At 40.3% G+C, this 19,003-nt stretch overlaps 1 protein-coding gene across 1 annotated transcript in view; it reads right to left on the bottom strand.

Moving 5' to 3' along the window:
* Window positions 1–6,023: 6,023 nt before the first annotated feature.
* LOC137282495 (NALCN channel auxiliary factor 1-like) overlaps window positions 6,024–19,003 on the bottom strand; it is a 123,929-nt gene continuing 110,949 nt past the window's right edge. The window contains exons 2-3 of the mRNA XM_067814247.1: window positions 10,172–10,343; window positions 6,024–6,298 (exon numbers count right to left, since the gene is read on the bottom strand). Of these exons, the coding sequence (XP_067670348.1) occupies window positions 6,024–6,298; window positions 10,172–10,343 (447 nt within the window). The remainder of the gene's footprint in view (window positions 6,299–10,171; window positions 10,344–19,003) is intronic.

The following is a 19,003-nucleotide window of genomic DNA, read 5'->3' as shown; positions in this document are numbered from 1 at the left end:
GAAAAACTACTGTAGAGTTGTCTGTCGACGTCTGACACCTTGTCGACAGAGGATCAGGTTCAGTGTCGACACCTTTCTTAACTGATAAATCGGGGGAGCCATCAACTGCATGACTGACAGATAGAGAACACCCTAGAGGATGGTGTCTGACTTCTGAACTCTCTATGCTGAGGACAGTTTGAATGTTTGTGTTGACATTGAGTTGGAATTCCAAACTCGGCATTGAGGAAAATCTGAAGATTGGTGTCGACATGGAACTGACTTCAGAATTCTACACTGAGGACAGGCTAAAGGTTGGTGTCAACAATGTGTCTGACTTCTGAACTCTACATTAAAGACATTCTGGAAATTGGTGTCGACACAGAACTGACTTCTGCACTCTACAATGAGGACAGCCATGTCGCCATGGTATCTGACTTCTGAGCTCTACCCTGAAGACATTTTAAAGTTTGGTGTCGACATGGAACTGACGTCTGAACTCTACACTGAGGACAGTCTAAAGGTTGGTGTCCACATGGTGTCTGACTTCTGAACTCTAGATCAATAACAATCCAGAAGATGGTGTTCTAGGGCTGTGATGGGCAGAGAACCTGTTTGCCATTAACATGCTTGGATTGAGAACCCATGATGTCGTACCACGTTCTACCTCTTTACTGACATTTTTTATATTCTTGTCACTTTTAACGTAGCTGGATTTCCAAACTTGGTTTTTTATAACCGAAATTCAAAAAGTCCTCTACTTGTCTAACTTGCCCAAGAAAACTTGAGGTCAATTTGTGTTTCATATCTGAGATGTATTTACTGAGTTGATTCAACTTTTTGTGCATCATCAATAAGATGCTTAACAATATTTTGTTTTCATTTTCAAAGTGTGACCATAGACAGTAATAGAATATGTCTCTTCCATTTACTAATCCAACTGAGGACATGTTTTCTCCTAACCTGAAAATCAAAAGTCCTTGTCAGCAAATTTCGTTTAGAGTTACCTCCCCTCTATGGGTGCTCGAGTCCTTGAAAAAGGACTTAAATCTCCAATCATACCTGACCAATCATCAGGTATTCGTCACAGCCAACGGTATCAGCAGGATGTCTAACCCAACACAGCCCTCAGGTGATCACATGTGTTGGACTTCTGGACTCTGGACTGAGGACAATCTAGAGGATGGTTGACATGTCTGACATCACTCTACACCAAGGACTGACAATATAATATGACATTCTAGGTTAATTTCTTGATGATATTTCTACAATGCTTTCAGATCCAAGGAACGTCATTACATCATTCTATACACCTGTCTCCAGCTGTATTCCAACAATATGCACTCACTAAACAGGTCATGAAAATGGATACTATTCAAAATGTGACCTCTCATCACATTCTACCAACGAACTGTCTCAGTAATGTTCGTACACAATGAACTTTCCATCACATGTATATTTTTTGGGGCTGTTTGCTTTAAAAAACTTCACTAAACTTTTAGGAACACAAATTTAATTTGTCTTTCTTGCCTTGCTGCTAATTTTGAATCTATTTCAGTAGGGACAAAACTCAAGTTGGAACAAATTAGGAAGTGAATCAACTGCTGCCAAGTTACACAACATTCAAAGTTTTTCGTTTATTTCATTTCTGTTTGAAACATCAAACTTCAAACAAATGTTTTTGAAATTTTCATTTTGACATTTCACCTGTATTCGCAAAACAGACAAGATACACATTTTAAAAAAATACATTAACCATGGATTAGTTTTGAAGCTATGACAGTGTCTAAATGAGGTTACAACAGTATCTGAAATACATTGATGGTTGTAAAGTTTCATTGGTACATATGCTGACTGTCAGTCTTATGGTATACTGGTTCTGTTCAAATTAGAAATGTTATCCTCAGACTTTATACATGTATATAGCTCTCCATTCATCCATCTTGACCTGAAAGCACTGTAGACAGAGGATACATGTCTGACTTGTTTATCCCAGATTACCATTGGCCATGGGTGCAGGAAGGTCATGCGACTTTTTGTCACATGACTAACATGTGATACATGCATGTGACATACAATCCTATGCTTTGATGAATTACTATATGAAGCTTGATAGAATGAATTCCATGCAAAAACCAAATAATGGTGTTCTTGTGTATGTGTGGAATTTGTGTCCGATGGCACACACTGAGCAAATGTGTGACCTAGTTTGAGAGGGTGATCTTGTAGATTGAAATGTTATTTACTACTCAACTTTTATAAACAGTCTAAGTGAACTTAGTCTCAGAGTATTTCGTTACACTCCACCACTGAGTCTAACGAAACCTAGTAGAAGGTCACGTCAGGTAACCTTTGAGCTACTTATAACCATCCAATCAAACACGAGACGGTTAAATAGATTGAACCAATCAAACAACGGCTACTATTTAGGGATCGGAGAGACTTTCAAAATATTCAGGTTACCGACACAGATCTCTCCACAAACAAAAATCTGTATACAACACAGTTATTTGACCAGTTGTATATATGCTTTGGGGGTTCTGTTGACATGGTTACCATATTTCCGCAAGATGACATCCTTGAATATTGCCAAAAACACTATTTTCAGGGACTGTTTACTCACTGTTGTCATGGTTGTAACATGCGCCGTGTGCATCACCCGGAAGGGATCGTACACTAAATAGCATTTGGAATCGTTCGGGTACGAACCTTTTCGAGATAAAAAGTTCAAAAGGTATGTGCAAATGTCCACATTTGCAATTTGGTAATCTGTGTTCTCATTGGTCAACCTGACGCGACCTCCCATAAGGTTTTGTTAGACTCAGTGGTGGAGTGTAACTAAAAGTACTGAGGATAAGTTTACTTAGACTGCTTTTATAAAAGGCAAACTCCAACAAGCAATCACTCGATATCTATCATGGTAACTGATATGAAGTCTTGCCAAATCAGTGACAGTTGTGGAAAATCATGAACAGTCCTGAACAATCCTGTACAATCATGAACAATGGATTTCATTGTGTTGTATCCATTTCAGAATCATGGTACAGTAACACTGCTCATCCTGATGGTACCAATCTAGGTGAAACCATCCCAATGTCAGTGTTCTAGGCGAAATCATCCTGATGGTACTGATCAATGTGAAATCACCCTAATGGTACTGATCTAGGTGATCATCAAGATGGTACTGAAATCATCCAGACTGAGCTGATCCAGGTGAAATCAACCTGAAGGTACTATTCCAAGGAAAATCAACCTGACAGTACATTCTAGATGAAATCATCCAATGGTACAGTTCTTACTGAAATACTAAGTATCATACCAGATGAAATCACCCAATAGTACAGTTCTTACTGAAATACTAACAGTATCATACCACATGAAATCATCCAATGGTACAGTTCTTACTGAAATACTAACAGTATCATACCACATGAAATCATCTATATGGTGTGACTGTGTGAAATTGTTATGTATGTACACTCCTGTAGCTAGGTGTTATAATCCTGACTAATACATGCAATGATTATAAAATCATGATTTCCAAGTAATGCCCTTTGAGTAAATGTCAATATTTAATGCTAATCACACAGGATTCAGGAATAAATGACCCTCAAGGCTAGACATGCCCATTATCTAATGATGTCCCTGGGATCTATTCAGGCAAATGTGGATTATAAAATGACCTTCAAACATGACATTTGCTTCTGAATGAGATCGTTCCAGTTTCCTTTTTGACGTAACTGAGCAAAACATGAGTAGTACATACTGATGCTTCATCTTGCCTTCAAGATGAATGAGTGAACTACTGTTCGCTATAAGGACAGATCATGATGAAAGACAGCATGTGCTACACTGTCCATATTGCAGGAATATGATGATTGTCTGAGAATGAGTTCATATTGAAATACCTAAAGACACCCACAAAAATACCATGATGTGATTATCAACAAATATAGATTTGTCTGAATAATAACTGATAGTGAGCGAAATACATAGAGAGAATTGTCGTTAAGTTCTGTGCAAAAATCATTCTGATTTAAAAGATCTGCAAAAATATGTTTTGGGGAAACTGTTCACAAAAGTTAGATATTTGAGAATATATCTGTGAAAATAGCATATGTATTTGTTTTTCCAGAAAATATCTATGACATTGAATGATCAAAGAAAGTCCAATATCCACATTCTTAGTAAAGGTTTCAAAATTATGCTCAGAAAGGTATAGAATAATTTAGAAATGTGGGAGAGCTTGAAGTGGTTCAGAAATGGGGATGAAATGAGAGTTTGGTTACATCTTTATATAAAACATTCACTGATGTGTTTGAAATGGATCCTACAGCAATAAACATTCATTCACTCAGACAAAGTTGTTTTTATAATTGCCACGTTAGCATAATGAATGGTGAAGTTCCATTTTTCAACATGGCCACCATTTCGCATGTATTGGAAGGTATTCGCTTGTACACTGGGGTATTCATATGTTTTACTAGGATGTTCACATGTCAGACACTAGTATTCACACATGGTACAAAAGTATTCCTATGTGTTGAAAGGTATTCACATGTCATATGAGAGTATTCACGCATTGTGCTAAAGTGGTATAGGATCGTGGATAATTCACACGTGGTATAGGATCTGGGAAGAATCATGAAAGGTACAAAAGTATGACTTCATCAGATGGCATGTAAAGATCTTAAATCACACATCCATATAAAAAATGCAATGATGATAATACTATTGTTGCTATAATACATCCCTAGCTACTATCTTATCCCCGATACATAAGATACGCAAGATACATAAGATACATAAGAGTCTAGTCCTCACGGTCATCCTGCACCCACGGCCTGGTCATCCGGTCAGTATTGAGCAGATGTTATGCTACACATAAATACAAACTACTTGATTTATCACACTTGTTGGATAAAAAATACTATCTTCCTTCTAACTACCTACAAAAATTGAACTAAAATTGATCATCTATACTAGCAACAGTAGAATGTAGTTCAATGTCGCGGAATTCCACAAGAGAGCTTTGTCTCTCTGAGATTGTCTTATTCACACCAACATAAAGCAAGGATGCATAATTAATATCTGAGTTACCTCCCTTTCTCCACAGAAGTTGAAGAGTTATCTCCCATGGACATAACAAGTGGCGCCATAATCGATGACGTCCAATGGCGCAGAACCTGGCACCATTTAGAACAACACATGTTTATACTGTGCGCCCATGAAAAATATCCCATGGACTTCTATACACCATGACACAACTGGCTAACACTCACGGCTTACATACATACGCTCTGTTGTGTCTCACTTCCATTTGGACGACTACGCATAATAAATTTCAACATTCTTCGTGTATGTGCTTCATAATCCCGGTATATCCCACAATATGAAGCTTTCTTAGATAATCCTCTCCTTGTACAGTGTGAATGATGCTTGTCACTGCATACATGCCTCCCAATTGTTGGCCGATGTACTTCCCAGCATTCCATGAAAACAGCCATTTTTAATGATCACATGATTTCATTCTGCATATAATTAACAGTCTACACATATACATATTGATGGAACACTTGTGAAATTATATCTATAACGATTCTGGAAGCAGAGATGATTGGCTGATTCATATATCCCATCACTCCCATGTAATCACTTCCTTAAACGCCAGACTTGATGCTCTTCATTGGGAATCACATAGCCTAAAACAGCATCACTCCCTTCTGGGACCTGGGGACATGACCCTGAGGCCCTCCATTGGTGGGGCACTGAGCTGCTCACTAGGTGGTGCTTTTGCCACTGGTCACATGACCTGTGAGTCAAGAATCCTCAGTTTACCACCTTGATACCCCGCTTTTTATGACAGATCATATATACCATTATCATCCTCACTGGATGGTCTACCCGTTGACCGGTTGCACAATGTCGAGACGAATTCATCCCCCTTCCATCTGCCATCATGCAGATTGTGAGAATAAATTTATCACATAACACAGCATTATGATAAATAATTATTTAAAGCATGCCTACATGAATGCGTATACCTATGTCAAGCCTAAGGACGTATGTCGTAAAACAGTCCGCACTGTCAAGGTGAAAAGTATAAACTGTATCACAGTAACTACGCTGTAACACCGATGTTGCACTGTTGCAGTCGCCGATGATGTGGCGACAGTGGCGTTGACAACAGTCAGGTTTTTATTACTCGAGAGGTTGATCTTATGGCAATGCTCGTCATTGTAGTCAGCCAGCAGATGGCACAGCTTGTAACAACCCGGGGGATTGCCATACAATGTAGACTGGGAGGCGATTTCAGGGTCTGGAAAAAAAAAGACATAAAATGATTTTCTGTTTTGTGTTCTTTGTTGATAAAGCCCCTCTTTGCAATATCAAAGCTACCCAGTGATCAACATCATGAGCATCAATTTTAGAAGTTGGGATACAATGACATTTGTCAACCAAGTCAGTGATCCCATTAGTCATCTCTTACGACAAGCATGGGTTGCTGCGGACCAGTGCTAACCTAGAGGGGTGAGTGAGTATGGTGTTATGTTACTTTTAGCTACATCATGACAGAGACGACCAGAAATGGGTTTGACACATCATGAGGGGAATCAAACCCAGGTCTTCTGTGTGATGAGCAAACACTTTAACCACTTGACCACCCAACTGCTCCAAAAGTGGTGATATAAAAAAGACATATGATTGGAGATGGAAGGTGAGAACATTAGAGGGAACTGTGGAAAAAATAGGGGGAATAGGAAAATATGCTATATTTCTAAAATCGCTCTCAACCACCACCTGCACCTCCCACCCACCTAACTTAAATTTCAATATGAGAAGTCTCTAAAGAACATACACAGAATACAGGCCCACAGCAGTCTGTGCTTGTTGACCAAATGTTTTGGCCAGTGTCATTGACTTGGTTGATAGCATGTCACTGTATCAATCAATACACATTCTGTCAATCACTGGATTGTTTGGTCCTGATTGTAATTTTCTCAGATTACTGTCATGTAACTATGATATTGCTGCATGTGACATCAGACAACAGACAGCAACATGGGCATCAGACAGCTTCGTTGTTTAAAGGCACAACATCACACATTTTTGAAAATATTTTGGAGTGTATTATATATATTGGGGCATCTGCATAACAAGACTTATTATCCTTTATGACTTGCTTGACATCCATACGTGGAACTTCAGTACAAACAATTTCCAAATAGTTGTATATAGGATATATGTAAAGAGTGCTCCAAGGGACATAGCCCTTTGGGTTCTCTTGAAATAATGTTGCAATGGTAGATGGCGCGAGAGTTGATCTCATGCACTGCTGCATTTATTCATTCAAACTTTTTAATTTAACACTGTAATCTAAATACATAAAATAAATTCTATGGTCGCTTTGCTGAGGGTTGATAATTAGTATACTGATAGCTGATATTGAGTATTGGGACCAGTCCTAATGCTAAAGTCCCTTGAGTCAATTATACAGGCTAGATCTTTATTCAAAAGCTGTGTAATATACAGATGCAAGGTTTTATTAGACACCTGGGACATTTCTACTTAAGTTTGGGATGGCATGTGTAATACTGAGACATGTTTGACACCTTCGAAAAGAGACACAATAACTGATGTGAAACTCAGTGAGGTAGAAAGAGAGACCTACTCATAAAGACGAATGGAAGACCACACAAGAAGACAGCTAGACATAGAGAGGCAGAGGAGAAAGCAAGACCTACAAGAAGAGGCTATAACACCTACATGGGGAGAGAGTAAGACCTACAAGAGGAGACAACAAGACCTACAAGGGGAGGCTACAACACCTACACGGGGAGACAGTAAGACCTACAAGAGGAGACAGCGAGACCTACAAGGGGAGGCTACAACACCTACACGGGGAGACAGTAAGATCTACAAGAGGAGACAGGGAGACCTACAAGGGGAGGCTATAACACCTACACGGGGAGACAGTAAGATCTTCAAGAGGAGACAGCGAGACCTACAACAGGAGATAAGACCTACAAGGGGACACAACACAACCTACAATAGGAGACAGCAAGACCATCATGGGAGGACAACAAGACCTAAATGGGGAGACAGCAAGACCTACAAGGGGAAAGAACAAGATCTACAATGGAAGACAAGACGTAACTATGAGGGGAGACATCCAGACCTACAAGTAAAGACAGCAAGACCTACGAGAGGAGACATCCAGACCTACAAGGGGTGACTACAAGATGTACAATTGAAGACATCAAGACCTACAAGGGGAGACTACAAGGCTACAAAGGGGAACTACATCGCCTACAAGTGAAGACAGCAAGATCTTCAGTGGAAGATTACAAGACCTACAAGAGGGGACTACAAGACATACAAGGGGGTACTACGTGACCTATGGGGGGAGACATCAAGACTTACAAGGGAAGTCTACAAGATGTACAAGGGTTGACAGTGAGACCTGCAAGAGAAGACAACAAAACCTACAAGGGGAGACAACAAGACCTACATGGCAAGACAGCAAGACATACAAATGGAGACAAAAACACTTACACAGGGAGACAGCAAGATCTGCAATAGCAGGCAGCGAGACCTACAAGGGGAGGCTATAACACCTACACGGAGAGACAATAAGGCCTTCAGGACGAGACAGCAAGATCTACAAGGGGAGGCTATAACACCTACATGGGGAGACAGTAAGTCCTTCGAGAGGAGACAGCAAGATCTACAAGGGGAGGCTATAAAACCTACACGGGGAGACATTAAGTCCTTCAAGAGGAGAAAGCAAGACCTACAAGAGGAGGTTATAACACCTACACGGGGAGACAGTAAGACCTTCAAGAAGAGACAGCAAGATCTACAAGAGGAGGCATCGAGACCTACAAGGGGAGGCTATAACACCAACACGGGGAGACAATAAGACCTTCAAGAGGAGACATCAAGATCTACAAGAGGAGGCTATAACACCAACACGGGGAGACAATAAGACCTTCAAGAGGAGACATCAAGATCTACAAGAGGAGGCTATAACACCAACACGGGGAGACAATAAGACCTTCAAGAGGAGACATCAAGATCTACAAGAGGAGGCTATAACACCAACACGGGGAGACAATAAGACCTTCAAGAGGAGACATCAAGATCTACAAGAGGAGGCTATAACACCAACACGGGGAGACAATAAGACCTTCAAGAGGAGACATCAAGATCTACAAGAGGAGGCTATAACACCAACACGGGGAGACAATAAGACCTTCAAGAGGAGACATCAAGATCTACAAGAGGGGGCTATAACACCAACACGGGGAGACAATAAGACCTTCAAGAGGAGACATCAAGATCTACAAGAGAACTATAACACCAACACGGGGAGACAATAAGACCTTCAAGAGGAGACATCAAGATCTACAAGAGGAGGCTATAACACCAACACGGGGAGACAATAAGACCTTCAAGAGGAGACATCAAGATCTACAAGAGGAGGCTATAACACCAACACGGGGAGACAATAAGACCTTCAAGAGGAGACATCAAGATCTACAAGAGAGCTATAACACCAACACGGGGAGACAATAAGACCTTCAAGAGGAGACATCAAGATCTACAAGAGGAGGCATCGAGACCTACAAGAGGAGGCTATAACACCAACACGGGGAGACAATAAGACCTTCAAGAGGAGACATCAAGATCTACAAGAGGAGACATCAAGATCTACAAGAGGAGACATCAAGATCTACAAGAGGAGGCATCGAGACCTTCAAGAGGAGACATCAAGATCTACAAGAGGAGGCTATAACACCAACACGGGGAGACAATAAGACCTTCAAGAGGAGACATCAAGATCTACAAGAGAGCTATAACACCAACACGGGGAGACAATAAGACCTTCAAGAGGAGACATCAAGATCTACAAGAGGAGGCATCGAGACCTACAAGAGGAGGCTATAACACCAACACGGGGAGACAATAAGACCTTCAAGAGGAGACATCAAGATCTACAAGAGGAGACATCAAGATCTACAAGAGGAGGCATCGAGACCTACAAGAGGAGGCATCAAGATCTACAAGAGGAGGCATCAAGACCTACAAGAGGAGGCTATAACACCAACACGGGGAGACAATAAGACCTTCAAGAGGAGACATCAAGATCTACAAGAGGAGACATCAAGATCTACAAGAGGAGGCCTACCTTTGCATATAAAACTGGGATCCCCAGCATGTGTATCATCATTGTCAGGACGAAAGAATGGACACATTTTCTCCACTTTAGAGCAGAAGTCTCCACACGGAGGCACTGGCTGGTCCATGTTGTGGTGGTAGTATGTCAGCTTGGTGGCACACAACCATTCCTTATAGGCTGTCTGAAACACAAAAGAACATGAGACTGTTAAAATCTCATCCAGTCAATATTCCATTCTTTTAGCCTTCATCTTCTAAAGGATACTGAAAAAATGAAACATAATGAAACATGCTGATGAAGCAAAAGGGTCAGGCTACCCAAATCCAAAACATCAAAACAAAAATGTGTATTACACATCATGAAGCAGTTCTCAAAATATACCACTGAAGTTAAGGCAAGGACATGCCTTATCTTTCCATCAGTCACAAAACTGATACTAATAATATCAAAAGTATGTCTAAATTTAACGACATGTGAATATATACCCATCGAATGTTGAGTAGTTTATCTAAGTCATCTGACAGTGCAACAGTTACCACAAGAATAATCTGATTGTTTAAAAGACTATGATTATTCTGCTGATTCTGTGAAACCTGTGTACTTGAACCATGATGGATGATGTAGAAGGTTGTGGCAGTATCCTGTATTCAATATTGCATTAAGAACCCGTGTAATCAAATTGGTTGCAAGATGATGACAACTGTTTCTGCTTTTAACACCGTGAAGATGACAGCATCACCAGACAAGTGTCATGTGACATAGAGTAGCCTGTTTCATGTATGTCTGTCACTATCATTACATCATGTGTCTGTCATCTGTCATATTAGCCAATCAGCACGTTCAAGTGGCAACGCTGTGGTTACAGTGCTGTGTTTAACTGAATTACCACACCTGCAAGAACAATAGGTGCTGGAGTGAGCACATTTCTGTAAAGACTGATGTTTCCTGCTGGTAAACAGCTGCTCCTACAAAGTTAAGATAAACAGGTGACCCTACCAAACTGAGATAAACAGGTGCACTTACCAACCTGAGATAAACAGGTGCATTTTCCAAGCTAGGATAAACAGGTGCACTTACCAAGCTGAAATAAACAGATGCTCCTACCAAGCTGAGATAAACAGATGCTCCTACCAAGCTGAGATAAACAGATGCTCCTACCAAGCTGAGATAAACAGATACTCCTACTCAGCTGAGATAAACAGATACTCCTGACGAGAGGAGATAAACAGGTGCCTCTACCAAGCTCAGATAAAAGGTGCCATGAAAGTGAGATAAACAGGTACCCCCAGCAAACTGAGATAAACAGGTGTTCCAACCCAGCTGTGATAAACAGATACTCCTGACCAGTTGAGATAAATAGGTCGTCCTAACAAGCTGAGATGAACAGGTGCCCCTACCAAGACAAACTGGGGCTCCTAGAAAGTTGACATTAGCAGGTGCAATGCCTAGCTAAGATGGACAGATGTAACTACCAAGCTGAGACAAACAGATTCTCCTGATCAGCTGTGAAAAACAGCAATTCTCACCACGATGAGAAAAACAGCAACTCTTGTTGCCAGATGAACAGATGATCCTACCCAGAGATGAAACAATGCTTACTACCTATCTGAGATTAACAGCTAAAACAAACATATCCAGAGAGCCTAATTAGATGAACAGATGTTCCCGACCAGCTGATATAAACACATGTCGACACCCTATTGAGATAAATAAACGCTTCTAGTCAGCTGAAATATACATATGTCTCCACCCTACTGAAGTGAATAGACACTCCTATCTAGCTGAAATAAACAAACAGAGACAGACGGAAAGCTGGGTTTAACAGATATTCTTGCTAACATCAACAAATATTTCTACCCAGCTAGTATGAACAGAATCTACCCAGCTAAGATTAAAAGTGAATGAGTGAGTGAGTTACTGGGCTACCCCCCTAAGTAATATCTCCTAACATGACATGAGAATCACAAGGAAACAAAGGTCCAAATGAGATCAACCTGCAATAACAGTGTATGTATGATCAAATACCATACTCAAAGGTGAATCAGAAGCACATTGGGTATATTTGGATAGCTTCTGTATGCTTTGTCATAAGCAGGGAAATGATACATAGATTGTAGATACATAGATTGTAGATTATCCCTGCCATAACCTATGATATCAGGCCTGTTTGAACTGATGGGGAGTCTGACCTGACGGGACAACAAGCTTCGACAACCTTCGGTGTGTATCATTGTGTTAGAGGTTTTCAATGATATAAGACAAAACAGTAATTTTTATCTTTAATATCATCTAAAGTTTTGATTTTGCTAACTTTGGGAGATAAATATATATTCATCTATTTCACACTAAAATATCATTTGTTTTCTAAAACAAATTGCGTTGATGACATCATATTAGCGAAACTGGCTGTTTGCCCCATATGTTTATCTCTGCACTGCGAGATAGTGTTTTGATCATGTGGTTTCCTGTTTTATACATAACCTGTCACTAGCAAATGTCTGATCTTGCTGTATTTCGCTTGCTATATTTTGTTATACAGCCAAACAGATTGTGCATCTGATGTGATATTAACGATCTCAGGTAAACAATACTGATATTTAATTGCTCTTTACATAACTTAACTTTCGGATTTCAATTGTCAATAAAACATCTCACAACAGGAACTGGTCATCCACCCTACCGATGAAACTGTTTGTGCACTCCAATCGTGCACACACTTCCCCGATATAGTGCTAGCTATGCAATTGTCGAAAACGCCAGAACAACGAATTCAGCTCGCTTTGGGATATCAGCTACAAGTGCTGGCTAGACTGTGGTGTTTGCTGCTGGGGTGGACCTCCAGAGTGTGTTCTGGAACATCATTGGGTCACCTTGAACCACAAGACTGTACTAGTCCTGTACACAATGGCTGGAGGTATCTACCAGATACCACAAACAGCTCTAGAAGTACTGCCTCAAACCTCCGGTTATTTTAGGTAGGCTGCTAAATTTTTTTAGGAAACCTAAAAGTACAAACCTTACGCAGATAACATAGTATGGTATAAACTATGTAGCCATTTGTATTCTCAGCCAAACCACTGTTCTAATCTTAGATTTGCACAAGTCCCTAAATCAATAATTACTAGTTTAAATGAGGTGGGTGGTTGAATATGGTTTTATGCCAGTTTTAGCAATATTCCAGCAATATCACCAGAAAAAGGTTTCACATATTGTACCCATGTGGGGAAATGAACGAGCCACTAGCCTACCCCACCACCAAGTTTGAATGAAAACGTCTAAAAAAATATGAATACCACACTAACAGCCTTACTGTCCACATATCTAGACTTGCCTCTTTTAAGAATGGAGTTACTACACGTCCCTGGGATCAGCATTCAGTACAGCCTTGGAGGGGCCGAGCATTCAGTACAGCATCGGAGCAAGGCTATTCTAATCTGTGAGCTGGCACCAACAGCACTTAAGAAGGCGCATAGTTTGGAAGAAAGATGACATCTTAGACATTAATCACTTTGGTCAAACCCATGACTACAGGTCTGGTGCCAACCATCTGAGAAACATAATCACGACAGGCCATGATTCTTCCCCATAGTCTGAGTGTGTGAGTGACTCTGGATCTAAGCCGCATTTAGCAATATTTCAGCAAATATAACGTCAGGGACACCAGAAATAGGATTCACATTGTACCCAAGTGGGGTATCGAACTCAGGTTTCTGGCACATCCAAGGGATGCAACTCTACATAGTCAGTTTAAGCACCCTTGATGCCTAAGCCATCTTTAGCATCTGATACAAATTCAAATTCTGAAACTGCTTTTGAAATTTTCAGCTGTATTTGCCAGGTGTGAGACAGTAACATGTCGCAGGCTCAATATTCACACTACCAAATATGCTAATGCTCTGTCAATGTAGGCAGTACGTCATCTCGTATGACAAGTCATATGCAAAGACAGAGTCTTGAAATTTGATCGAAGTAAAAGTGTCTTTGCTGAGCCTGCTATTGATTTCAGCTGACCATGCATGAGATTGATGTTTGGCCACCTACATGTGCGTGGTCAAATGGTCATCTTGAGCTAGCTGGGCTGGTATGTGAGAGGGCAGTCTGCCTCCAGCCCAAATGTTCACCTCATTGGGTTGATGTCCTCTCTGGTTTGAAGTGGTTGGACTCTGACCACTGCCCCTGGCTAAGTCGCTGAGCCACCAAGTGGTCATTTTATTGATCTCATTACACTGTCCATCGACATCAGTCGAGATTGGACAGCGGTGAAGTTTGGGATGAAGGCTTGATGAAGGACAGGCTGGGATGCACCGTGGGTCCTTGACAGATTGGACGGATTAGAGCCGATTGACCAACAGAATGGGCTGTCAAACACACAACCAGGGCTTAAACCAGGACTGGGAGACTTTAAATAGGGGACTGTGGGTAAAATGGAGACATGGCGGGCGGCATGGAAGCGATGTCTGTAATGACTGGGTTTCAAATTAGACAGCTTTGATTCTAAATCAGCAACAAAGATTTAATATAGATGACTCTCAAGTCAGGGGGAAGGTAATGGCGCCGTGTGAAACCTCGTTAGTCCTCAAAGGCTGTCCGGGACCAACTTCAAGATGAACATCTGGTTTGGAATTGGCCTTCAGCAAACCATGCTTGTCTTGAGAGGCAACTAACTGCATCTGGTGATCAGGCTTGTGACTTGGTTGACACGTCATTGTACCAATGCTGCATGGAGATTGATGCTCAGGATGTACCGTACAGAATTTTCTGGTTAAGACTCAGTTAAGGCTCTGCTCTCAGTTGGAATAAAGCTGAATGCATGGAAAAAGTAAGTCAGAAGTAAACCCAGAGCAAGATCTGTGAGGAGCGGACACTTATATCAGTGAGCTACTCAATCAACCCTTCACAGCATGCCGTTTCATCCTCCCACACTGCAACATGGCATAAAGTGCCTATGATATTATATTCTTCATCATGAATCCAATTTCTTAAGAAACAATGTTTAAAGGTTGATAAAGCTGCCTGACCTTTCAGAAAGACTGACATGAAAGTGAAATGCATTTACTGTTTCTTTGGGGAAAAAAATGACATAAAGAAGAAAATATTATGTAACGTTATTGATATTTGCAAAGGATTTTAAACATTCACAATTTTTATATCAGCGCTAAGTGCTAGCCTAGGTATTGTCATCTGCGAAAGGCTTTGACATACACTAGCCAAAAGATGTAAATGATTCACTGACAATTATACTCAGTCTGTTGTAATATCTAGGCATAAGTAAATAATCAAAGACATTCAACATAAAGGTCTTCTGATTAAAAGGGAACTATACAAGAGGTGAGCATATCCCTGATATTGTAAAATCTATATAATCCACATCACAAACAATATATAAATCACAATGATGAATTGTCTTAACTGCATCCGGGCCGGAGGTTTTCAAACAAAAATTAAATATTGTATTTAGATTTTATTTCTGATTCGAGAGAAGAAACTGACTCCTAACAAAATAAAATTCAAGAAATATTTGGCTTGCACACTCACTGGAAAGACAGAGTGAAACATATGCTCGAAAATGTGAACATATCCTGTCCTACTCACAAAGGTCAAGGACACAGTTTACTTAGCACTAGATTCTGCATGTGTCAAATTGCAGGAAATTGTTTTCTCGCAAGTAATTTGAGGATGACAATATTTTTAAAAGGCTAAAGCTGAAATTGACATGCGTAAAACTACCTCAGTTGTAGCTGTTGTATGGATGTTCAGGATGAGTGTAACATGAGAATCACCCAGTGAGTGCTGTAAGTACAGGGGTGAGTGTGAAATAAGAATTGTTTAGTGAGTGCTGTAAGTACAGGGGTGAGTGTGAAATAAGAATTGTTTAGTGAGTGCTGTAAGTACAGGGGTGAGTGTGAAATAAGAATTGTTTAGTGAGTGCTGTAAGTACAGGGGTGAGTGTGAAATAAGAATTGTTTAGTGAGTGCTGTAAGTACAGGGGTGAGTGTGAAATAAGAATTCTTTAGTGAGGGCTGTAAGTACAGGGGTGAGTGTGAAACAAGAATTGTTTAGTGAGTGCTGTAAGTACAGGGGTGAATGTGAAATAAGAATCGTTCAGTGAGTGCTTTAAGTACAGGGGTGAGAGTAAAAGAAGAATGGTTAACTTGGTGCTGTAAGTACAGGGGTGAGTGCAAAAGAAGAATCGCCCACCGAGTGCTGTAAGTACCAGAGTTGAATGTAAAACAAGAATCATCATGTACATGAGTTGAATACAAAATACACTGCACTATGGAGAAGCAATTTAACAATGTTTAGAGGCAAAATATGTCAAATGTTGACAGTGAATAGAAGGGGGCTACTCGCTTCACAAGTGCAACTACAGATGAGCAATATTGGACCTGTTGTTTGCTCAGATGCGGAGGAGTCTCCAGGCAAATCCTGCTTCTGTTTCACTGTGAATGCCATGCTTAGTAGACATGACAATGATTGACTGAAATCCAGTTACATCCCAGTGCAAACAGACCTTAGCCCTGGCTTGAGGTCCCGCCATCACGCAGACAGGATCAATGGCCATACAATGGGGGTAGAAGATGGGGTTTAGTCTCAGTGACAATAGCAAGCAAATGATCCCTGCTCTCCAGATCAATAGGTGAACCATTGAAGCAGATCTCAATATCCCCAACATGAGCGAAGCATTACCAACATATAAACTTGTTCCAATAAGCCCTATTTACTGTGTCGTCCACAGTCATAAGATCTACAGATGTCTGATATACCAACTGAAGACTGTCTACACTTGAGGTTTTGTACAGCTGACTGAGCCGTTTGGTTGTGAAGGATGCATTTGAATTATTTAATGTACAGCTGATTGATAGCTATTGGACTGTCCACTGTTGAATGATAAGGTGCAAAGATGAATGGTAGGATGTACAGGTGAAGGACTGGGAGTACTGTTGAATGATAGGGTGTACTGCTGAATGACATGGTCTACATTTGAATTATTTATTTATGTACAGCTGATTGATAGGTATAAGACTGTCTACTGTTGAATGATAAGGTGCAATGATAGGATGCACAGGTGAAGGACTGGGTGTACTGTTGAATGATAGGGTGTACTGTGCAGATGAAAGATAGGGTGTATTGTTGCATGACTGGGGTACAGTTGAATGATTAGATGTACAGTTGAATGACAGAGATTAATGATTTAAGTATGAACAACGCAATAATAGGGTGTGCAGGTGAATGACAGGATCCTAAAAAGAGAATTGAAACATATACTCTTCTTGACACAACTGATTCTTCTACGCCTTACTCACCTTCAAAGAGAACATTTCAAAATCAAGATCTTCTTGAGACAGATGAATGATAGAATGTTCTTCACAATGCTGAGTGACAGAATGTTCCTGACAGACAACAGTTAAATGATAAAACCATTTTCACATTTCAATTATACATCATGACAAAACTGATGAAAAACATAGAATGTTCTTCATGAAGAGGTGTGTTCTTGAAAGGTGACAGTTGAATGATAGAGTACTTTTCAAAGTGTTTTGAATGACAGAATACCTTTTCAAGTGTTGACTGACAGAATGTGCTCCATACAACTGAATAATCCAGCTTTCTTGAAAAAGTTGAAAGAGTAAATGCACTTGAAGCAAAAGCTACAAGATAAAATGTTTTTCACAGACAACAGACAGATGATAGAATTTTAACACAACAAGTGAATGGCAGAATGCTCTTCTTACTGTGGAATGTTACAGATTCCTGAAGACAAGAGCTGGAAGATAAAGATTTGTTATGAGAACAGCTGAAGGTAAAGTTAAACACCTGCATTCTTGATGGAATAGTTCAACTAGACAGCTCTACTGGAGAGCTCCGCTAGACAACTCTGCAAGGCAGCTCAACTACACAACTTTACTAGACAGCTTGCTCTACTAGACAACTGTCTCTGGTCTGGTGTCTGTATTAGGTCTAAACACAGTCTAGATCTTGCTGCTAGGGACATCATTTATGAGTCTCTCATGGTGATGGCAAAAACAGTTGTATGTATGAAGTTCCCTTGATGTGGAGCTAAATGTGAATCTCTCTAAATGTTTTTAATTAATCCGTTAAACAAATACCTGGCACTCAATGTGAATATTCTGAAAAATGATGAGGGGACATAAAAGTTGACAAAAAATATAAAAAGCATGATTCCAAGTTCATTGGTATAAGACCATCTGGGTATCAAACATTCAGCTCCACTGTAGCTAGCTATTTGTTGGGACCAGCAATCACGTAATTGTTGTTGTTGAGTTGCGGCAAGCTATTAAACAAATCAGGCTAGCTATTCTCGAAACGTTCGTAGCCCTTCCAAGTTCTTAAACCCATTCTTAATACATTGGCTATGACCAAAGTTAAGAATTCTTAGGGCTACTAACGTTTCAAGAATAAGGGCCCAGTTCTAACATATGTCCTACTGCAGTGAGGTGTAAAAACACAATGTGGCTCCAACTCAAGTGAGTCAGATTGGCCTTATTTGGTGCTTATGCTTGTTGCAACAGGTGACTAATGGGATGGGGCACTCATGCTTGCCGAACACGTTGGTGTATGTCACAAGATCTCAGTTGTCTAAAGATGTTGTCTCATCATGCTACTGTACAGGGACATTCTTTGTATAGCTTGAAAAGCGGAAAAACATCCACAGTAAACTATGACTTTGTACACAAATAATCATACAAATTATTTGATAAAGCACCTAATATCCACCACAGAGATGCTCAATGCGATGAGACAAAATTGGGGAAGGAAACAGCATGTGTTTCATGGAAAGGTAGTCTGTGATAATGTTCCTGAAGAAAACATATCCAAGAA

Source organism: Haliotis asinina, chromosome 4 (genome assembly GCF_037392515.1).
Source record: "Haliotis asinina isolate JCU_RB_2024 chromosome 4, JCU_Hal_asi_v2, whole genome shotgun sequence".
In the NCBI taxonomy this organism is placed as follows: domain Eukaryota; kingdom Metazoa; phylum Mollusca; class Gastropoda; order Lepetellida; family Haliotidae; genus Haliotis; species Haliotis asinina.
Note: the sequence above shows the minus strand (reverse complement) of the source record. Positions and strands in the feature narration are given on the sequence as shown.